Here is a 23764-nt window from a genome sequence, read left to right on the forward strand (position 1 = left end):
CACTTTTCTTAAACCGACCACTGTTGATTTTGTCTTTACAAACTCCTATATAAAACTAATAATGAAAGTACCTAAAGTGTTGAAATCGGTGAAGTACTCACTGGCTGCAGTCAATTGTTTGTTTTTGGTAAGAAAAGTGCTTTAAACCATGTACCTACCTACTTAGATAGTAGATCATAGAGTTATCAAGTATTACAGTGAAGTACCTACCTACCAAAGTATAGATCCAATGAGATGAAGTTGTCTTTGTTTTTTGTGATAAAGATAAAATAAAATAAATTCATGCGCAAACAGCGATGTATCTAAATGCACGAATCACAAAAATGTTTGAATGATTGATTAAATATTAAACATGAATTATTACCTACTTATTTCCATCGTGTAGGGGGCCCTATGAATTGTGTAAAATAGGAAGGACTTAAACAAGTCGGTAGTAAAATTAATTACTTATTATGGTTTCGTACCTCAAAAGAAAAAACGGAACCCTTATGAGATCACTTTATTGTATGTCTGTCGTGTCTGTCAAGGAAACCTATAGGGTAATTCCCATTGATCTAGATTCATTCATTTGGTAGGTAGGTAGGTAGGTATAAATGAAAAACTTCACCCATATTAGTTTTACTTAACTTCAGATGTCATTATTTCCATATAATTAAGAACTTCCCGATTTTGTGATTGCTGCTATTTTATTTTGTGTTTTAACAGGGCTCTCTCCGTCACTCGTTTCCACTCGTTTTATACAATCGTAGTTCCAATTTCATTTGAATGTTAAGCAACCAAAGTCCATGAAATTTTGCAGACATATTCTAGAAACTAATATCTGTGTCTGTGGTGTTTAAGATTTTTCTAAAAATATGTAGTTTTAAAATTACAGGGGCTCAAAGATTTGTATGAAAATTTTAAGACCGCGTAACTTTGAAACCGAATATTTTAACAAAAATCTGGAAAACCACAGACATAGATATTAGTTTCTAGAATATATGTGCAAAATTTCATGGACTTTGGTTGCTTAATATTCAAATGAAATTGGAACTACGATTGTATGAAACGAGTGGAAACGAGTGACGGAGAGAGCCCTCTTAAATTCACTAAAAATGTTTTGATAATTACAGGTCACAGGGCTAATTCTTCTCACAGTGGGCCTTATTGTTCTAACTAAATTTAACAGTTACGATTTATTTGTGACGAAGATATTTTTCACGGTTCCTAACTTTGCGATTGCGACTGCAGCTATAATTTTCTTCACGGCCTTACTCGGATTCTATGGAGCGATATCGGAACAATTTTATTTTATAGCTGGCGTAAGTTATTATTATTAGGTATATATAAATATGAGGAATTTCTTCTCTTTTCTTTTCCTGGGGATCGCTGCGCTTCTCGATGCTAGAATGGCGACCTCGCGCCTCAGACCTCCAACTAGATGGACAAACGAGTCCCAGGGAGCCGCTGGATCCAGGCGGCAAAAGGTGTGGAAGTCCCTACAAGAGACCTATGTCTTGCATTCGACGTGTATCGATTGATAATGATGATGAAGAACAGAAACAGTTAATAGACATAAAGGCTACAAAAGGCTCTACCTAGAGTTTTCCGTAAAACAAGTACAATCCAATCTGAAGATGCAACATGGTGGATTGCGAAGTTTATATATTAAAGATCAAAATATACCTAGGACAAGCCCGACTAAGATCTGTTTTCGCACAATGCGCAGTCATGTACCTACGCCTCATGTTCAGATAGGACTATTTGTTTTGCGCGGACTGTACCTACATACCTACTTGTATAATATACTTAGTTACTTATCTCATGTAGTGCTACATATCTTAGAGTTAAATATTTTGTTTGTTTGTAGTATGTCGCGTTACTCGTAACGGTGTTAATATTTGAAATATCAATTACCGTTTTGGGATTCGAACTGCAAAACATAACTTCCGATGAAATACGAAGCCCGATGTCTGACAGTATGACAGAATATGGACCAATGGGACATATGACAGTCAATATGTTTTGGGATAACCTGCAAATGGGGGTAAGTCACACTATAATATTATTATAAAGGGGAAAGTTTGTGTGTATGGATGTGTGTATCTTTGTGTGCGTTTGTGTGTGTGTGTGTGTGTGTGTGTGTTTGTTACTCCTTCACGTAAAAATTACTGGACGAAATGCCTGAAATTTGGAATGGAGATAGATTACATCCTGGATTAGCACATAGGCTTCTTTTATCCCGGAAAATCATAGAGTTCCCACGGGATTTTAAAAAACCTACATCCACGCGAACGAATTCGCGAGCATCTATCCCTTTATTAACCAACTTCAAAAGGAGGAAGTCGTGTATTATCAAATACAAATTATATTAATCACAAATCGTTTTCATTTCCAGTTTCAATGCTGCGGATTGACTGGGGTAGCCGATTGGATCCTCAGCAGAGCAGTGGTGCCTGTTAGCTGTTGTCACTTGAAACCCGGGACTATATCTCCCTACGAATGTACAACTGCCCTTACATATAAAGACGGTTGTCAGGCTGTACTGAGCGAGTGGCTCGGATACAATGCGTACGCTCTCGGAGTTACGGCGGCTTTTGTCACTTGTTTACAGGTTTGGCTGTTACTTTTAACAAAATCCATTTCATACTAATATTCTAAATGCGAAATATGCCCGGCTGAATTTGTTGTGGGATCTTCTCAGACTTGGGCGCGTTTGGAACCCTCGTAGCTTTAGTTTTATGTTACATAATTAATTATTACCACTATATCGTACAAAAACAATTAGGACCATCAAAAGGAGTACAATTGTACCTACTTTGAATAAATAATTTTACAAGGATGATATAAAAGCTTAATTTGCTATAATCCGCCAAACCAACGAAATCTGTATGGCAGGTACGCAGCACCACACAAATTCCAACACCACTCGACGCGCGTTTCGCCCCGACACCGGAGCATCCTCAGGAGATGTAGACCTCAGAACGTAATGGCTAATTGCAAAGAATTTTAACTTTTAACATCCTTGTATACCATGGACTTCCGCAAAATAACGCCTGCTTCTATAATAGATATAAATAATTTTGACTTTGACTTTGACTTTGAAAGTGTGTCTGTCTGTCTGCTACCTTTTCCCGGCCCAACAGTTTAACCGATTTTGAAAGGTATAGAGATAGCTTGCCTCATATGAGATTGACATCGCCAACTTTTTATTCAAGAAAAGCACAGAGTTCCCATGGGATTTTTCAAAAACCTAAATCCACGCAGACGAAGTAACGGGCATCATCCAGTATTTTATAAATACTTACGTATCGAAAATTGCGGAACCAGCAGGATTCGATCCTTGCGTCTCACTAGTCACTGACAATTTTGCTCTTTGCTTCTATTGTCTGAACAGTTGAACACACAACTTTGCCGCAAATGGCAAACAATTTACTTTAAATTATGTTTTTTTTTTTGTTTCAGGTTCTAATTATAGCTGCGGCTGCTTGGCTAGCATATAGATCCAAATATGAGGAAGTTGAACTAGAACGATAAAATATTTTGAACTAGATGATACCCGCGACTTCGTCCGCGTGGAGTTCGATTTTTGAAATCCCGTGGGAACTCTTTGCTTATGCGGGATAAAAAATTGTCTATGTCAATTTCCGGGACGCGAGCTACCTCTGTACCAAACATATAAATCGGTTTAACCGATGGGTCATTGAGAATCCCGTGGAAACTTTTCGATTTTCCGGGATAAAAAGTAGCCTATGACCGTCTCCGGGATGTAAGCTAACTCTGTACTAAATTTCAACAAAATCGGTTAAACTGCAGAGCCAGGAAAAGCTAGCAGACAGACAAACAGACAGACACACTTTCGCATTTATAATATTAGTAAGTATGGATAGGTACCTACCCTCTACGTCGTAGAGTCTACGACATCGCCATCATCCGAATATCTCTTGCTACGGTTTCCTTGCGAGACCTATTAGAACTTTTTGGTTTGGCTCGATAGAAAGAGACCTGAGTGTTCCTTTTGGTGGACATAAATTAGGAATTAGGAACCCCCGGCCTCCTGAATAAACGACGTCTATCACCGCTCTCTTAACACCAAATATGTTAATCGATAAATCACCGAAATTAAACCCGAGAAGTCGATAAGGAGGTCTTAAGATCTTAAGATCCGTGGTTATTTATGTACGGTTTCCAAAACCACCTCGGCGGCCATCCGAGAAGCTTCTGGAATTCTAAGAACGTGCGCCGCCGCCGCCGCGCCTCTCTTGCGCGATGCCCATTGGGCTTCTCCTCGATTATAATACTGTTTTCGCTTTTGACGGGCGTCCGCCGAAGCTTGATTATTATTTTTCATGCGTTTTGGGGTGTTCTGAAGGCCCTGGCTGTGAGGCTTGGCGGCTCGAGCGCTTATTGAAGAGCTATCATCACAAGTGTAAATTAAAAATTTATAACACCCCCGACAAGTGAAGGTTACAGTAACTAGAAAAGAGCTGATAACTTTCAAACGGCTGAACCGATTTTCTTGGATTATAGCTAAGAACACTCTCGATCAAGCCACCTTTAAAAAAAACTAAATTAAAATCGGTTCATTAGTTTAGGAGCTTCGGTGCCACAGACAGATACACAGATACACACGTCAAACTTATAGCACCCCTCTTTTTGGGTCGGGGGTTAAAATGCTACCAAGTGATATCTACCTTGGCCAAAGTTTGGTCATCGCAAGAGACTATATTATTATGTCGCCAGCATCTTGAGTACCTACAAGTGTAAATTAAAAATTTTCAACACCCCCAACAAGTGAAGGTTACAGTAACTAGAAAAGAGCTGATAACTTTCAAACGGCTGAACCGATTTTCTTGGACTATTCCGCGCCTACGATCCAAAGTATCTGAGTTTTCCAAAACATCATTTTCAAATAAATAATTATGTATATCTAGGCAACGTCCATCTTGACAGCTTGACATTTGTCAATTGACACTTGAATATTATGAACCTAAGGGTTATCTAACCTTCTTTTCTACAAGAAAACTAGAAAAGAGCTGATAACTTTTAAACGGCTGAACCAATTTTTTTGGACTATAACTAAGAACACTCTCGATCAAGCCACCTTTCAAACAAAAAAAAGTAAATTAAAATCGGTTCATTCGTTTAGGCGCTACGATGCCACAGACAGATACACAGACACACAGACACAGAACACCCCTCTTTTTGGGTCGGGGGTTTTAACAAGTAGGTACAATGCCTCGCTGTAGTGTAAATTGGACTCGATGAGGTTTTAGATTTACTATACTTAATATTATTTAAATGTTAATGTACTTTTTGTAATCTTGTTTTAATGTAGATTTAATGGTAGCTATAGGTTTATTATTATTAATTTAGACTGTTAGTTTTAGCCCTAAATACATATTATTAATTACTGTATAAGAATTTATATCGATTAAAAAATTGGGACCCAGTTTTAAATGTTTTTTATTAACTTCACTGAAAAGTTTTAAATCCATATTTAATATACTTATGGGTAGGTACTATACTTATGTATAGAGTTTTCTGAGATGGTGGGAGTCGTGCCGGCATCTCTCAGGTCATCACAGGCCACAGCTAGAGCAGAGTGAACTAGAGTGAAGAAGCTCTCGGTTTGATCCTAAATCGACAATAATAATATGTCAAAAATTAGGCTACGATGACGTAAAGTCAAAGAAAAATAGGGTTACTTTGAGGCTACCTGTCTCAAATGTACTAACATTTGTACTGCCAGTGATGTCGAAGCCTCGACGTTTTGTTAGAAGTTCCCTAACTGTTCGGGAACTGTTGCTGGAATGTCTTGAAAGCTGACATGGAGACTTATGGTCTCCTCGAAGCAAAAGAGAAAAATGGTTTGGACGGAGAAGGCCACGAAGCTAAATTATTTTTATCTAAACGTAATATAACAGGAAAAGTTGACTGACTGACTGACTGATCTATCAACGAACAGCTCAAAGCAATAATAATAGACGGGTTGGGTTGTTTAGCATGCAAATACCTATTATGACGTAAACATCCGCTAAGAAGGAGGATGACAATTCAACCCCTAAGGGCTAAAATAGAGTCGCGGGCATAAGCTAGTTTGAATTATTATAATGCATTCAATTCAACAATCTAAATTCTGCATGATTCATATTAAATAAGATTAGATAGGTAAGTAGTAAGTACCTACCTATCTAATCTAAAATATCAGCAATCGTTATATTCAGCTGGCAAAAAATTATTATCGGTGTTTGTATATTCACAATACACCTAGCCAGCTATTCGCATAACATTTTATCCTTGATACCGTACAGTACCTTCGTGGAAAAACGCAAGATGGCATTAAATTATAATTCTGAAGCGGCCTGTGAATTCCTGTCTTCAGCATTTCAGTGGATAGTAAATAAATTCAAAAAGTTGTGGTCGGTTTTGACATCAATAAAATTGTTGATATGGACGATCACAATATTATTTGTTGTAAGTACCTATCCTTGTGTACTGTATATCGTGTTCCGGTCAAGTGCGAGTCTGACACACGAAGGGTTCCGTACCATCGTACAAGATATAACATTATGCACTTTGTCATTTGTATGGCGGCCATTTTGAAATGCGCTATCTTGGTTTTTTAGGGTTCCGTACCTCAAAAGGAAAAACGGAACCCTTATAGGATCACTTTGTTGTCTGTCTGTCCGTTCGTCGTGTCTGTCAAGAAACCTATATGGTATTTCCCGTTGACCTAGAATCATAAAATTTGGTAGGTGGGTAGGTCTTATACCGCAAGTACAGGAATAAATCTGAAAACCGCGAATTTGTGGTTACATCATTAAAAAAAAAAATTGTTTCAATTTTCAAAGTAAGATAACTATACCAAGTGGGGTACAATGGGGTACAAACAATATGTAAGGGCTTTACCTGTATATTCTAAAACAGACCCCGCGTATGGAACCCTTAGTGCCGGTTTTTTTATTGATATTTTTTTATTTAACCTGTGAGGATGATACTGCCATTGGCGTAATTAAAATGCCATAAGCCTACGTTGCCGTATTAGTTTAAAAATTGCGAAAAACCAAATTCAATTTGAATTTCGCGGACAGACCCGTTCACTTAATAAACCTACCTAACTTACTATTTTCAGTTTTAACAAAACAATTTTAATAACTAAATTAAACTTTTACAGATAACCGGACTATCGCTTCTGATAGTGGGCATCGTCGTGTTAGTAATGTGCAACAATTATTTCATTTTGATCGACAATACATTCTTCTTACTTCCCGTATTCATGATTGGCACCGCTGTTATCATTTTCTTGACAGCTTGCCTCGGATTCCATGGAGTCACAAGAAACAAATATGATTACGTTGTTTCGGTACGTTACTTCATCAATATGATGTAATATGTTACAACTTTACCATTGTAAGTATATAGGAATATAAGTACCTACATACTTTCAGGATGGAAACATCGGAAAAAGAGATACGTAATTTATGTATCTTTTTTTTAATTCTTGAAACCCTTTCTAATAATATTAGGGTTTAAGAAGTTATTTTTATTAAAAAAGAATAAAAATCACAAAAATATTTAATATACTCTAGTTACCAAATTATTGCGTTTGACCATCGTTTGATAGTGTTTTTTGATTTATTATCTTTAGATTTTGAAAAAGATTTTTCCTCATTTATATGTCCTTCGGTGAGCCATTATACAGTAGAAATAAATATATAATTATATATAATTATATTATACACTATGTGTAATTATTACACATAGTCACACACTCACTCAGTTTTTAAATATGTGAATATGTGCATAGTTAGTGATATAATCTAAGATATGTGCAAGTTCCTAATATATTAATTTGTTTCGATACAGTTTATCACGTTACTTGTAACGATATTAATGTTTGAAATAACGGTTACTGTTCTTGGATTCGCACTGCAAGACAACGCTTGGCAAGGCAATGTTGTACTTTATAAAATGCATGAGTATATGCAAGAATTTATTAATGGAGGATGGGGTAGATCATTTTGGAATACAATGCAAAGGGAGGTTAGTATTTTTAAATATTCTACACGCATAATAATTAATTAGTATCCCGTATAGTTGCCAGTGCATGGCTATCCAGTGTGCAGTACATTATGGATTTAAAACCATTTTTAATGGTTTTTCTGTCAAGTAAAAGCACTACTAATTAATTTTTTAAAGTTAAAAACTAAACTGTGGAAATTTCGACTCTCTATCTAATTACGGACACACGTACGGATTGCGGAAGCTTAGTGATAGGGTCCCGTTGGCACCCTAATTAACTTCAACATAATTTAAAAAGTCGGTGCAAGTCAACCTTAAGCGTTATACTTATATCTATGCCGTTTTAACTGAAACTTAAGTCTAAGCAAAGTCAAAGTGCGCTCTATAGATTTCAACCTAAGACGCTATTTGTGACCCCCTTACCAAAAAAAAAAATTGTGCACTCGCTACGTTTGCAATATTTTTATTTTTATTTATTTATTTAGTTAGAGACAAAATGAAATGTAAACATTTTACACCAAACTTTGTAGACCAAAGCACTAAATAAAAACGGAGAATGGTGTTTGCAATTTGCAGCCCAAATAGACCGTAGTCTGTGCTAGGGCTGACAAAAATCTATGATATAGACATAAGTAGGTACTTAATAAGTTGTCTTATATTTTACGTATATATTTTATTGTCACCGTACGTATTTATCGTTAGTACCGTTAGTACCGTATTTATCTAATTTTTTTATTTTCCAGTTACGATGCTGTGGCATCAAAGGTGTAAGCGATTTTGGAAATAGAATACCCCTCAGCTGTTGCTATGATATTACTACCTTTTCACCGTTTGAATGCACGTCTTCAAATAGTACATATTACGGTTGCTACTATAGCCTGGCCGGCTTGGTTTCAGAATATGCGTTTGCTATTGCAATAACGGCCGCCACAGCTAGCTGCTTGCAGGTGTGTTAATCTATCTAAAAAAAGTAGCAAACAATAAAGCAAGTACTTATAATAGGCAGGAGAAAAAGGAACATGGGCAAAATTCTTTTAAATCCCTCAATATTGCTCATACCTGTGCCCGAAAGGTTTTCTAAGTACCTAAGCGGGAAGTCAAAATCCAGCGCAAACGATTTTTCGGGATAAGAATTAGAATAAATTGGCCATAGGTACAAACGATAAATTACCTTTTTTTTTTTTAATAAAAATAGCGAGCAAACGAGCATATCGTGAGGAAACTTGCATCCTGAAAGTTCTCCATCATGTTTAAAGATATGTGAAGCCTGCCAATCTGCACTTGGCCAGCGTAGACTACGGCCAAGCCATTCTCATCCTGAGAGGAGAGAAGACTCACATGTGAGTTAACGAGAGGCTGATGATGATGATAATTAAAAATCCTGTGGGAACTCTTTGATTTTCCGGGACACAAACCTCTGAATCAAATTTCACATAAATCGGTTTAACGGATGGACCTTTATGAATTTTCGGATTTTCCGGGATAAAAAATAACCCATGTCCGTACCCGGGATATAAGCTAACTCTGTACCAAACATCAAAATCCGTAAACTATCCTGTTGTGAAAAGCCAGCAGACATACAGACAGACACATTTTCGCATTTATAATATTGGTATGGATGCGGGCTTAGATAATAATGATCCACGGCCTTTTTAATATATTTTTTTTTAATTTTCAGGTTGTAATTACAGCTATAGCTGTTTATTTAGCCTATAGAGTAAAACGCCAGCAAGAAATACCATATAAAGGCTTACTAGAATCACCGATAAATCAGGGATCGAAGGCTAATTATAATTCAATACCCGGTCTAATTGTCGGTGGACCAGACTCAAACGACATTATTTAACGTTGTTTTATTATAGGTAGGACAAATAAGTATTTTTATTACTTATAGGTATTTAGGCTGGTGAGCCATCGCTGAAATTAATTTGTATTTTTTTTTGAAAGAAAGAAAGAAATTAATTTATTCATCTTGTGCAATGAAACATCTTGTGTTTTTGAAGTAAAAAAGGCGTGTTGGGCGATTTTGGGATGGGTAAAAACTTCAAGGTCACGTCACCGACATGCTAATGTTAAATAATAGCGCTCGGAGTTGACAATATTTACAAAATTTTAATTTTAGTTACGTGCTACAATTACCAAATTTGAATTATTTTTTTTAAACTACTGTTATTTCATAGTTTTAGCCTTTTACTTCTGTCGGTAGTCCCTTATACCTTACTTTTTAATTTTTTAATATGACTTAAAATACTTAAAAAAATATTTTACTTAGCAAAGGAGGCAGGTCTGCGAAATTAGTAGTTTTACCACCGAATCCATCTCGGCTAAGCAGCGTTCCGGGGAACTCCGCGACATGTTTCCATGCCTGAAAAAGAAAGTCTTCGAACTGTGGGTGACGTCCTGTTTTGACTGATGAGTGATGATTTACAGACGGCTCCAAAACATTGTATATTTTATTATGTATAATCGCAATAATAATCACGACGTTTTATTCTTTTACTTAGATAAATAAAAGGAAAGTATATTTATTTCTGGGTTTTATTTATTTGTTTTTTGAACCCAAAGCTGTTTTGGGTGCCATTTTTCCAATATGGCAGCGTGAGCGGCAAAAAAATCTGAAAAATGAAAAAGTTGCTTGAAGGGCGCATCTAGCTGCTTGATCAAGCAAAACAAAACTACGTGCTTGACCGTCTCGGAAACCCTTTACATCTGCTAAGCCTGCTAAGATGGTATCAGCATTCGCAACCGTCTAGTAAGATATGACGTCACGGCATTTGTCAGTGTTACCAGCCTTCGAACATGGTTCCGGGATTTTTTTATTCAAATACAAGTTAGCCTTGACTACAATCTCACCTGGTGGTAAGTGATGATGCAGTCTAAGATGGAAGCGGGCCAACCAAGAAGGGGTATGGCAGTTTTTATTAAACCCACTACAAAAAACATAAAAAAAACATGGGTTGGTTGGTTGTTGTTTTTTTCGGGCATCTTATCTTTCTCCCCCTTTGGTCTCTACATGGTATCGTAATGGAACGCTAAGTCGCTTGGCGGCACGGCTTTTACGGTAGCTAACTAGCCACAGCCAAAGACTCGTACCTGACGAATCAAATCAAAATGTCAAGAATCAAGACTGAATTAAGATGCTATCTATCATCAGGTGCTGCAACTATTTTATCGATTCTTTATTTTTTCTGAAAAATGATAATAGTTCAGTAAATATGTAAGGAATAATTAGATGCCCTCCGAAAAAAGACCTACCGTAATTTGACATAATGTATCGTTAGGGGGGCATGTCAAGAGGTCACAGGAAAAATAAAAAGGTCGCGCTGATTGCTGATTTTGAGAAATTCAAAAAATGAATTAAAAAATTTTGAAATGCTTTTTTCTTGGAAAATATTGGTTTTAGGAAAAAGTTTTTTAAATAAAAATGTAGAGGGCATTGCATAAAACGAAATACTGAAATAAAATGTACAGTTACTTTTATTGCTTCCATAATCTATAACTATCCTCTAATGATCTATAACTTAACTAAAAACTTCACTTGAGATTATATGAAATTTATTTTATTTAACTGAAACTTTTAGTTAACTAAATGAAAAAAAAAACAAAATTGTCGAATAAATGTGTTTGTTTCAAAAGAAAGAAATAAACGTGATGCAAAACATAGATAAATTCACCTAAGTTCAAATTTTTGTTCAACAAAAGTTCAAATTTTTTGATAAAAAAGTAAGAAAACAATTACTGCTATTTCATTTGAATTAAAAAAAGATAAAAACTGAATGGCATGAGAACTGTGCAACGGCACGGTACAAAATGTACAATTTGTACACTTCGACAAGTTCCAGCTCGAAAACGGTAAGTTTTATAAAAATTTTGTTTAAATAAAAGTTGTAGCTAATTTTGTGACGAACAACTTTCCAATTTACATTATGATAAAAAAATCATTTTTTCCTATCGAAAATAGCGTTGAAACACTTTTTTGATCCATTAGCGCCCTCTTTGTATTTCAAGTCGGATGACGTCACTTTAATGACAAAAAATATAGTTCGCAATGCCCTCTACATTTTTTATTTAAAAAACTTTTTCCTAAAACCAATAGTTTCCAAGAAAAAAGCATTTCAATTTTTTTTTATTCATTTTTGAATTTCTCAAAATCAGCAATCAGCGCGACCTTTTTATTTTTCCTGTGACCTCTTGACATGCCCCCCTAACGATTCATTATGTCAAATTACGGTAGGTCTTTTTTCGGAGGGCAATTTGCAAATTGACTGAACTATAATATCTATCTTTCTTTTGTCACCTGCGATCCTTTAAAAAGATACCTGGCTAATAACAGATAAGCCTTATCAAATTGGAACGTGGTAGGGATTATGCACTTATACACACCTACTTTCTACTTTCTTTGTTCCCTATATACTAAAATTAGGTAAGTACTTAGGTACTTACAAATGAATATAAATCTATACTAATATTATAAAGAGGAAACCTTTGTATTTTTGTATGTTTGTATTGAATAGGCTCAAAAACTACTGGACCGATTTCAAAATTTCTTTTTACCATTACTTAGAGGGATTCTTCCGAATCCGTATAGGCTATATTTTATCCCGGAAAATAGAAAAAATAATTGTCCACCCGTGCGAAGCCGGGGCGGGTCGCTAGTAAGTAATATAAGGACTGACTGACAGGCAGATCTATCAACGCACAGCTCAAACTACTGGACAGGACAGGCTGAAAGGCATGCAGATAGCTATTATGACATAGACATCCGCTAAGGAAGAATATTTGTAAATTCAATCCCTAACTGGGTAAAACAGGGGTTTGAAATTTATGTCTAGTCCACGCGGACAAAGTTGTATACGTACGTATAATCTAGTATATTAAGTATATTATTATAAAAAATTGCAATTCGAATCATGATTAATTTAACATTCGACTGATTGGGTGGAATTCTTGAAAATCCTTTCTTAGAGTGGGACGGGATCTATGTTATAGCGAACAACTATGTGAAAAATCTCAATTTTTGTAGACTAATGGTAATACGTCAGTCAGTCAGTTTATCTCTCTTTTTTTTTTTTATTCACTATAGGTAAGCGCTTGACCGCCTGATGGAAAGTGATGATGTGGTCTAAGATGGGACGCGTTTACCTAGAAGGTGCCTATTCACTCTTGTTTTAAAGATACCCGGATTGTAATTGGTAGGAAACACTGATCGCGGAAGAGTATTCCAAACCTTAGCCATGCGTATGAGGAATGAAGACGCAAAACGTTTCGTGCGTGTAGATGGAATGTCGACGACATAAGGATGGAAACTCGCCTAATACATACCTCATCTATACATAAAAAGATTTGACCTGACTGACTGACTTTTCAATGCTCTGCCTACATCGCTAGGGTAAGAAACATGTAACAAGTAGGTTTTTATTAGGTATATAAACATTTAAAAATCTATCTCCTGTATCCATGTGGATAAAGTTGCAGGCATCATCTAGAGATTGTAGTAAACTTGTAGCTAAAATTGTATCTCCATAATGTTCTTAAAGATATGTGTAAAGACTGCCAAACCGCATTTGGTCGTGCCGGACTTCGGCCCAAACCATTTTCATACTGAGAGGAGTCTCATGCTCAATAGTGGGCCGGCGCATCGTCGAGTATCGTCTTACTTAATTCTTACTAACGGGCTAATAAGTAGGTATAGGTAGGCAGTCGTATAAAATCACCAAGATAATCCGGAGTTAACTACAAACTCGAGTCAACAACTTTGGTCTGGAATTTTGAATTTTGTTTTGCGGCTAGGATTTTTTTATGACGGAGCACTGATAGTGCAAGAAAATATATTATGCACTTAAATTGAAGTATTTAGATACAATTTAATCGTAAGTCGAATGTAATAATCTAAATACTTAGGGTACGTACGCCAATCGTTATCTCGGTTATCGTCTGCCACTAAAAAAATATCTGCGCCATTCGCTTATATTTTGCGGATCTAAAATAACGAGCTTTCAGGAGAAATTGCGTCATACCTCTAAAAGCTATCTACGTGTTAATTAAATACTAATAATGAGGTTAACTAATTCTGGGATCGAATATGACACTGCTCCTACAAGATTTGAGCGGTTGAAGATGAAGTGTAAAGAACTTCGGTGGTCTGACTTGAAAACTACAAAATTTTTGATATCAACGACCACAACAATATTTGCTGTGAGTATTTAAAATTTAAATAAGTAAATGAAATCTAAATTATATGAAAAATACATTATTATTTATACAGCGTGTTTGATAGATAGTTTTTGTGAAAAAGTACCTGTTTTAAACAAAATCTTTAAATTCTCACAAAATATCTGCCATTATTACGCTATGAGTCTCATTATTTTTCTGGTACATCTACCATCTACAAATCGTTCCTAACCTCAGCTTAAAAAAATCTAAATTTTATTTGCCATCTTTATTGATAGGATTTAAATAAAGTACTTAATAAAACTGGGATAGATAAAAATATATGGATATACATATTAAGAGTTAAAACGGATGCTCCTTCTCAATTGATCATTGTTGTGTGTTATCTCTATTACGAATGATAGCAATTATTGTGGACATATCAACTGCTGCACCACCCAAACTAATATTTTTTTTAATTTTTTTATTAAGAATATTAGCCATGTTAATCATGACTAATATTCCCCTTTCCCCTCTAACTAAGCGCAAAGCTGTATTAGGAGTAGGTACGACAATAGTGCAACGGGTGGGGTTTGAACCGCCGACCTTTCGGAATTCAGTTGGCTCCTCAACCTGTTGAGCTTTTGAGGCTCTATTATGTTACTACCAAAAATATTTTAATGTTTATCTATAGCTACAAAGTTCTTAATACCATTTCATTTCAGTTGACCGGATTATTACTTCTAATACTGGGCATAATCGTTCTGGGAAACTATAATGAATATTATTTATTCCTGGGACCTTATTTCTTCGTGGTTCCCAGATTTGTGATCGTGACCGCTGTTTTTATTTTCTTCACGGCTGTACTGGGATTCTATGGAGCGATTTCAGAAAAATATAAAATCGTTCTTGCGGTACGTTTAACCCATGTTATTTTTTTAAATTGAAAATTTTGCATTAAAACTTAAAGCTAGCCTTATCTAATTACTGAACAAATCATGCCTGCGTAGAGTGGTGCCAAGAATACTGGCTGCATTTCCGCGCTGGACAGCTAGGCTGATCCTTTGCGCCAAAATTGAGCCAGTTTTTTTGTCACCAGATAAGGCCGTGATGACGGAAAAAAAATTATGGAAATTTAATAATAAATAATTTAATTAAAATATTTCCGGCCAATCAAATCCACGCCGACCAAGCAAATCTTGTTCGTCTAAACTATAACTTTTATTTTTTACTAAAAATATATATTAGAATCATGATCACGGAGCTTTTAGGATTGGTGGCTCCCCGCCTATAAGTAGTTTTAATTATCGACATTGTTTTATTACTTACATATTTTTTAAATAAAAATTACGAGCAGACGAGCACTGTGGGTCACTTGATGTTAAGTGATTACCGCCGCCCCTGAATATTTTCAGCACCAGACGAACCGCCAATGCGTTGCCGGCCTTTCAGGAATTTGTTGGTCCGCCTTGAATAACCCCATGTTGTAATACGTGAAATAATATTAAATAAAGAAAAAGTAGTATATACTTAAATAAGTAATTTAAGTTATTTTTGTTTCTTTACAGTACCTCGCTTTACTTGTAACGATATTAATATTTGAACTGTCAATAACAATTCTTGCATTCCAACTGGAAGAAGATGCTTTTGGCTATATAAATCAGCAAATTCAACGAGACCAATTTCCTTTTTCTGATCGTTCGTTTTTGTTGGCTTGGGATGATTTACAAAGAGAGGTTAGTACCTATTAATTAAGTTTTGTTCCACAAATCCACCATCATTATCATCATCTTCATCTTCATTGTCAACCGATAGACATCCACTGCTGGACAATGGACTCTTCTAGTCCATTGGTCCAAGGTCGCCATGTTGTTGTTTTCATTATGTTAATAGTGTAAAATGATAAACTTGAAACATTGTTGAAATTTATCGACAATAATGATAATTAGGTCACAGCACTACCGCATTCCTGAGCTCTGCATTCAACCCGTTCGCTATCTGTTCTTATAAGAGAGCTTGTACATTAAAGCTTTGTGATAAGTTAATCATAAATCTTACAGGTGTATCTACGGCCTTAAAATACATGATATTTTCTTTAGTTATTTATGATATTTTCTATTTTTAACCCCCGACCCAAAAAGAGGGGTGTTATAAGTTTGACGTGTGTATCTGTGTATCTGTGTGTCTGTGTGTCTGTGTATCTGTGTATCTGCGTATCTGTGTATCTGTGTATCTGTCTGTGGCATCGTAGCGCCTAAACGAATGAACCGATTTTAATTTACTTTTTTTTTTGTTTGAAAGGTGGCTTGATCGAGAGTGTTCTTAGCTATAATCTAAAAAAATTGGTTCAGCCGTTTTAGAGTTATCAGCTCTTTTCTAGTTTTCTTGTAGAAAAGAAGGTTAGATAACCGTTAGGTTCATAATATTATGTCAATAGACAAATGTCAAGCTGTCAAGATGGACGTTGCCTAAATACATAATTATTTATTTGAAAATGATGTTTTGGAAAACTCAAATACTTTGGATCGTCGGGGGTGTTATAAATTTTTAATTTACACTTGTTTATGGTTTCTAGAAACGTTGCTGTGGTATCTATGGTAGAGGTAAATATGACATACACCCGTTACCCATCACTTGCTGTTACATTCCCGCTGGTGCTCGGTCGCCATTTGAATGCACCACTGACAATGCATACTATGCCACCTGCGACTCCCGGCTGTCACATTTCATGGGAAAATATGCATATATTATCGGAGTTGTAGCCGCGACTGTCACTTGCCTTCAGGTTTGTTTTTTACATCTATTACACTCCAGACATTAGAACGTTGCATTGGCTGGAAAGGAAATTGGTGACTTGTCAAACCCGCAATGTATAGCATGTTTAACTCGGGATCAATGCCACGTCGTAGGCGTAGAGTCGTAGACCCTGCCACGACCTCACAGCACCAGTAACTATATCAGTTCTTTGACCTCTAGCGTCAGTCAGACGTTTTATTTGCAATACATTGCAAACTTTTAAAAAATATACTTTTTTTTTGCGTTTTTTTGTGTGATATCTTCGTCATCATCAGTATTCAGTTTTTGCTAGCGTTCTAATTATATCCTGTATATTATAATTTTTATTCCTTGAAACTGTGTAAATTAAAGTATTGTATTATTTGTAATAATTTTATTGTTTCAGGTTATAATCGTAGCTGTCGTTAGTTGGATAGCCTATAGATTAAAATCCAAGAAAAAAATACCTCAACATGGATTTATTATGAAAGACACACTGAAGATAGAACCACCGAACCCGTCGGTGATTGACTATTCAAGGTTTTAAAGGCAATGACACAATATTATATTTTGTAAACTTGGCTATTGTAAAAAAGCCTTAAAAGTTTTATATTTTCTACGTTTTAATAAAAATTCTAGCGCCTATTATAATGTCTTTTTATCTTACAATCCTATTTAATAATTCCACGGAGTAGGGTCGAAGTAAGTGCTAAAATGTAACAAAAACATGATTTGAAGTAGGTAGGTGGTACTAAGTATTCTAAACTCCTTCAGTGAGGGCTTTAGTAACTAGCTATAAGGTCCTTGTTCCCCAAAATTTAATTAATATTTTACAGTAGTTGTTAACAAAATAAACTAGGTAAAGGCAACGCGACGCGTAGGAGCACCGCTGGGTTTTAGTGGGTATTCTGGTCGTCTCCCGACCGTCGAGTCCCACATACCATCCCTCCACAGCTGGCTGGCTGGCTTCAGTTTTTTTCAGTTGAGAAACAAGACAACGAAATGAGCATAATAGGTAGCACATCTTTTTGTAGAACAAGTATCGATGGTTGGAGCTGTATTATTATTAAATCATTTAGATTATTATCCTTTTACATTTAGTTAGACATACCAATATTGAAGTCTATAATCATTGAACGATCTCAAACGACTAGCAGTCAAACCGTACGTAAGAACGTCGAGATAAATCTGCTAGTTTTCCTTATCAAGATTACAAGAGTGATAAAAATATCTCGGCGAAAACTACATAGCTGGTTAATCGTCACGAGGGAGCGCGCTTAGCCACCTCGAACAGCCAAAATGCTGGCTAAAATATTCACCACAGTCAAATACACGCTAGTTTCCGTCAATTTTCTGTTCTTGGTAAGTGTTATAACTCGTTTTATGTGTTTTAACAGTGAATGTGCCATTGTGACTGTGCAATTTAAAAGTATTGATGTAAAAGCCGAGATAAATATACAAAGTTTTTGAATGTGATAGCAAAATGTCAATAAGTATTTACCTTTATTCATGGACAGGTACGTAATTTTTAGAAAAAGTTAGTACGTACTTAGTACTTACCTAGTCACTTGTAATAGTGATTTATTCCCCGTTGCAAAAAGAGGGGTGTTAGTTTGACGGGCTATCACTTGTCAGTATTTATGTAGCACTGTATGTAGCTTTATAACTGATGGACCGATTTGAATGCGTTTTTTGTTTGACGTAGTTAACTGTGGTAACTAGTCTCTGGAACCAAATCTCGATGGCGCCGCCCAGGCAAATGCAGGCTAGATTAGAACGCACCAATAGAATTGAAATCGGGCTGCGTGGATAGGCTAATGTAGGAAAGCGGACCCCACCGAAGTGGAAGAACGCTAAGTTGACGAATATGATTGTAGAAATGGCGGTGGTTTTTGTGGTTGAACTATGTACATGGGAGAGTGTTTTGAGATTAGGAATTGTGATCTTTATCCTTTTCTTTATGTTTCTATGTGTGTTTTGTACTATGTGCTGTGTTTGCATTATGGTCTCAAATAAAAGAATATTAATTTATTTGCATTCTGCTGTTTCAGATAACGGGCATCATTATACTGTCCGTGGGCAGTTCGGTACAGTCCGCCTACAATGGTTACCATGAGTTCCTCTCGGAGAGGTTCTTCTCACTCCCTGCGTTCTGCATTGCGACCGGAGTCATCATATTCCTCATCTCCTTCGCCGGCTTCTATGGCGCCTTTATGGAGAACTACTATATTATTATGGGGGTAAGTCGAAAAATTTATCTATTCTATTACGAGATGGATCATTCCGAAGAAAAATCGTGTTCAATGGATCTGTCAAAGTTAATATGATATGAAGATAAATGACCCATCAAGTGTGTCATAGAAGTCAGAGAGTAGCCTAAGAGACTGTTAGCACGTTCGATTGATCGAACATTCCAGTCTGTTCGACTGCTTGGTCTAACTCTAACAGATAAGCGTAATGTTTATTCCGTTCTGTCCGTAACCGAACGATCCGGAAGAAATCCGATCTGTTAGGCTGCTCAATATATCGAAATTGACTTGAGCACAATTGATCAAGAAGATTACAAGAGATCGGTTTTTTCCGAATTATTTGACAATCCGGAAAATCAGTCTACGCTTTCGATCTATTTATTAGACGGAACAGTTAGTCAGTCAAAACGCGTTCTTGATTGTTCGATCAAACGAACTAACAGTGTAACAGAACGGAATAGACGTATTTAATAATCCAAACCACAAACAGCTAAAAGATCGTAGAAGCTAAAAGCATCGAAGTATAAATGCTGCACTGTGGCATATACGAAATTAGACGATACTAATAACTCTTTATTGTTCCGTCGACTGTGGCCTATTTTCGCAACAGAGTGTTTGTTACAGTTACCTAAACTATTTTAACTATTATTTCTATGCTTACATAATATTTTGGATTTAATACCTACCTAGTTACCTCCGGAATGGGTTTTAAAGGCATCTCTCTACATGGCTACAATGCTAACTTTTGATAAACCGTTAGAATTTTTCGAAAGCAGTTTTGAAATGAAAGCTTCTTCTTCTGCAAAGCCTAAAGCCGAGTCAAACACGCACACGAAGGGTTTCGTACCTACCATCCTACAAAATATAACCCCACTAGACTATTAACGCAATTTTAATAGTGCCTTAGCTTACTTAATTATGTAAAAACTAGATAATGTTACGTGTACGCAGTACGCATCTAAATTCTAAAGTGGAGACTTAAAACTGCGATACTTGGATCACATTAGTAGAGCACTATCTCTTCTATCCTCATGTGTTTTGTATCTTCTGTCTTACTCATCGCTGAACACGAAGAATGTCATTGACCGTGGCTTTATTTATTTTAATTTTTCAGTTCGTGGGCTCCATGGTGCTGATGTTCATATTCCAACTGTCGGCTTGCATCGGCGGGTACGTACTGCGCGGCAACACCGTGGCGCTGGTGCAGCAGCAACTGCACAACACCATGCAGCTGTATGACCCGCAGAAGAACTTCGCTGTCACTGTACTGTGGGATGAAGTGCAAAGAGACGTGAGTTTAAAATTACGTGTAATCAGCATAAGGTGTACGAGAGCGGTGTGCAGGCTCGACCGTACCAAAGGGAGATCTCCCACCAAGCGATTGTCTTGCTCGGTAGCGCCAGCTGGTCGACGGTTGTATCTTGAAACTTATTGTACCTATAGTGCAGATTTCAGAAAACTCTGTTAGTGTGATTCAGGTTTGCGTGTTCTACTGTCTACTTTTGACTTCCGATGAAGGTACCCGTGCTGCCATCTTGCGAGCGTCTTGAGTAATCAGGCTTGGGTTCGTGTGTCCAGTGATTGTTGATTGATTTCTTCATATGAGTGAGAAGCGCCATCTGCTTGCGAATGTGGCGGCCGCCACAAAGGCAGAGATCATTACTAGCATGTTAAACAGACGATGCTCAACAAGTAGTTTGAGCTGCGCTTTGATAGATCAGTCAGACAGTTACATTTACCTTGTATGTATTTTAGATTTTTATTTCCAGTTCAACTGCTGTGGGGTGATGGACTCGCGCGACTGGTTGACACCCCTCGGCACCAACGACTCACAAGGCGTGCCAGTCAGTTGTTGTGAGCACGTATGGGGTGCAGTCAACACGTTCACTTGCAACACCACAGTCGCCTTCCAGCTAGGCTGCGCGGAAGCGTTCGGCAACTGGGTGCAGAAGCATGTTGCCGCTATCGGAATATCAGGAGTCGTCTTAGTGTTGATGCAGGTAACTATACTATCTCATTTCCTTTCACTAAATGTATCAAAGAATAACAAGGCATGCCGGTCAGTTGATACAAGCACGTGTGAGGTATGTTCACTTGCAACAATACAGTCGCCTTCCAGCTAGGCTGCGCGGAAGCGTTCGGCAACTGGGTGCAGAAGCATGTTGCCGCTATCGGAATATCAGGAGTCGTCTTAGTGTTGATACAGGTAACTATACCATCTCATTTCCTTTCACTAAATGTATCAAAGAATAACAAGGCATGCCGGTCAGTTGATACAAGCACGTGTGAGGTATGTTCACTTGCAACAATACATTCGCCTTCCAGCTAGGCTGCGTGGAAGCGTTCGGCAACTGGGTGCAGAAGCATGTCGCCGCTATCGGGATATTGGGAGTTGTCTTAGTGTTGATGCAGGTAACTGTACCACCTCATTGTCTTTCACTAAAAGTATCAAAGAATTACAAGGCATGCCAGTCAGTTGATGCAAGCATGTGTGGGGCATGTTCAGTTGCAACACTGCAGTCGCCTTCTAGCTAGGCTGCGCGGAAGCGATGAAGTGATACACGACTACTCAAAAAATGCATGTTTCTTTATTCCACCATAACTTCTAAATGCCTGAACAGATTTCAATATATATTGATATCGTTGGAAATCCTTACAGCATACCAAATCCGTGTGACAACGGCTAAAACTTTTTGAAAAAAATAAATAAATAGTTTTTAGGGTTCCGCACCTCAAAAGGAAAAACGGAACCCTTATAGGATCACTTTGTTGTCTGTTTGTCCGTCGTGTCTGTCAAGAAACCTATAGGGTACTTCCCGTTGACCTAGAATCATGAAATTTGGCAGGTAGGTAGGTCTTATAGTACAAGTACAGGAATAAATCTGAAAACCGCGAATTTGTGGTTACATCATTAAAAAAAAATTAAAATGTGTTGCAATTTTCAAAGTAAGATAACTAACTATACCAAGTGGGATATGAAAGGGCTTTACCTGTACATTCTAAAACAGATTTTTATTTATTTTTATGCATAGTTTTTAATTTATCGTGCAAAATGTTGGAAAAAATACCCGAGTACGGAACCCTCAGTGCGTAAGTCTGACTCGCACTTGGCCGGTTTTTTATAGTTAATCTCATTTTTTAGCCGGGCAGTCGTGTTTTTAATTTTTCTAATTGAACCTGTTTGTTTATTTCAGGCATTGGCAGTCGCGGGCGCGGTGTGGTTAGCTAATATAACGAGGCAAGAAAGGGAGTTTCCTTAAACAAATTACATTATAATTTACCATAGTAAAACCAAAATAATTTATTGCTGTTAATTTTTATTAATAATAAAAATATCTGTTATAATAAAATAACTTGTTTTATTTTCGTAATAATTAAAATCCATTTTAGTATTTGTACCTCATCATGGCAACTGTAAATATATAGGTATATATAATAGGTAGGTACTTACTACCACGAATGAACGGTTCCTACACAATACGTAATATCCATACTTAGGTACCTACTATTAACTATAAATAGAAAGCTTCCAGGTTAGCTCGCTTCCATCTTTGACTGCATCATCACTTACCACCAGGTGAGATTGCAGTAAAGGGCTAACTTATATCTGAATAAAAAAAAGTTTTATCTTTTCACTGTCCCATCTGCTTAAAGGATTTTGATCTTTGGTGTAGGTAGCTTGCATCCTGGAGATGGGCACAAGGCTTCTTTTTATCCCGAAAAATCAAAGAAAATCACGTGATTAAAAAGCCTAAATCTACGCAAATAAAGTCGCGGCCATCATCTAGTAAATTATATATTTTAGGAAACCTTGAAATGAGTCCTTACATTTATTTATTTTTTACCAAATTTTTGTTTCCGCTATAGATTAATACGAGTACGTTCTAAAATTATCCTTATAACGTCATATTATGTACCTACCTCCCTTGGTAGGTATATCTACCTACTTAGTCTGTGGCACTCAGACCTTTCTGGCATTTACAAAAATCTAACCTAAGGATGGGCCATACTATCCTAAACTATGAATTAGGCAATAACTACTAAGCATTACACTTCCCTTGTTTCATAATAAAAATCATTAAATGTTTAAACGTCACGAACTCGAGGCACTCAAGGTCAGGCCATGAAAACCAAACTAATGCAACATGACGTTATGTTTACCATCGTACTTCCATACACCGCTCACTAATTGGCTAAAGAAAAATCGAGTTATTTTTCATGCTACAGTCATGCAAGTACCGTCGACGCGTTGCCTTATCACTCGTTGATAACTACCTGAAAGTAGCCTCGGTTCAGTGTATTGTTACCTGTCTCTGTGAAAAGGTGTTCAAATAGTTTTAATATAGTTTAAATTTCCTAGTGCTTTAAAATGGCGCAAAATAATCTAGAAGTTGGCATGCGGTGCATAAAATATATGCTGCTATGTGTTACAGCCATGTTTGTGGTAAGTTGTGATTTGAATTGCGACGTATTTTCATGTTTTCTTATCTAAGTATCATTGTGTCAGTGTGATGTGGCATATCGTTGCGGGTAAAGTAGGTACTTACCTGAGTCTGTGCCTGAGTAGATTACAGACCTACATTGTA

At 36.7% G+C, this 23764-nt stretch overlaps 5 protein-coding genes across 7 annotated transcripts in view; all 5 read left to right on the forward strand.

Moving 5' to 3' along the window:
- The first annotated feature begins 1 nt into the window (after window position 1).
- Window positions 2-3586, forward strand: LOC123880361 (tetraspanin-9-like). Its single transcript, XM_045928466.1, has 5 exons — window positions 2-127; window positions 1113-1301; window positions 1850-2026; window positions 2378-2593; window positions 3445-3586. The coding sequence occupies exons 1-5, from the start codon at window positions 62-64 to the stop codon at window positions 3514-3516; spliced, it is 720 nt and encodes a 239-aa protein (XP_045784422.1). The 5' UTR covers window positions 2-61; the 3' UTR covers window positions 3517-3586.
- Window positions 3587-6193: 2607 nt separating this feature from the next.
- On the forward strand, window positions 6194-10532 carry LOC123880322 (leukocyte surface antigen CD53-like). Its single transcript, XM_045928385.1, has 5 exons — window positions 6194-6456; window positions 7157-7345; window positions 7849-8025; window positions 8748-8951; window positions 9683-10532. Exons 1-5 carry the CDS (start codon window positions 6316-6318, stop codon window positions 9848-9850), a joined length of 879 nt encoding a protein of 292 aa, XP_045784341.1. The 5' UTR covers window positions 6194-6315; the 3' UTR covers window positions 9851-10532.
- Window positions 10533-13758: 3226 nt separating this feature from the next.
- Window positions 13759-17578, forward strand: LOC123880335 (leukocyte surface antigen CD53-like). Its single transcript, XM_045928419.1, has 5 exons — window positions 13759-14199; window positions 14880-15068; window positions 15723-15890; window positions 16730-16939; window positions 17336-17578. Exons 1-5 carry the CDS (start codon window positions 14059-14061, stop codon window positions 17474-17476), a joined length of 849 nt encoding a protein of 282 aa, XP_045784375.1. The 5' UTR covers window positions 13759-14058; the 3' UTR covers window positions 17477-17578.
- Window positions 17579-18088: 510 nt separating this feature from the next.
- On the forward strand, window positions 18089-22525 carry LOC123880340 (CD63 antigen-like). Of its 2 annotated transcripts, XM_045928441.1 has the most exons (6): window positions 18089-18291; window positions 18981-19169; window positions 20293-20469; window positions 20948-21095; window positions 21302-21384; window positions 22373-22525. In XM_045928441.1, exons 1-6 carry the CDS (start codon window positions 18229-18231, stop codon window positions 22436-22438), a joined length of 726 nt encoding a protein of 241 aa, XP_045784397.1. In that variant the 5' UTR covers window positions 18089-18228; the 3' UTR covers window positions 22439-22525. The 2 variants fall into 2 exon arrangements, with proteins under 2 accessions (XP_045784397.1, XP_045784387.1); XM_045928431.1 differs by lacking the exon at window positions 21302-21384 and having other exon boundaries at window positions 18092-18291; window positions 20948-21178.
- Window positions 22526-23385: 860 nt separating this feature from the next.
- Window positions 23386-23764, forward strand: part of LOC123880328 (CD63 antigen-like) — a 35555-nt gene continuing 35176 nt past the window's right edge. Inside the window, exon 1 of one of the 2 annotated variants that reach the window (XM_045928403.1) lies at window positions 23386-23622. In XM_045928403.1, coding sequence (XP_045784359.1) covers window positions 23548-23622 — 75 coding nt within the window. In that variant the 5' untranslated portion in view covers window positions 23386-23547. The remainder of the gene's footprint in view (window positions 23623-23764) is intronic. The other variant, XM_045928394.1, reaches the window with a different exon arrangement.

The sequence above is a fragment of the Maniola jurtina genome, chromosome 3, assembly GCF_905333055.1.
Source record: "Maniola jurtina chromosome 3, ilManJurt1.1, whole genome shotgun sequence".
Taxonomy (NCBI): domain Eukaryota; kingdom Metazoa; phylum Arthropoda; class Insecta; order Lepidoptera; family Nymphalidae; genus Maniola; species Maniola jurtina.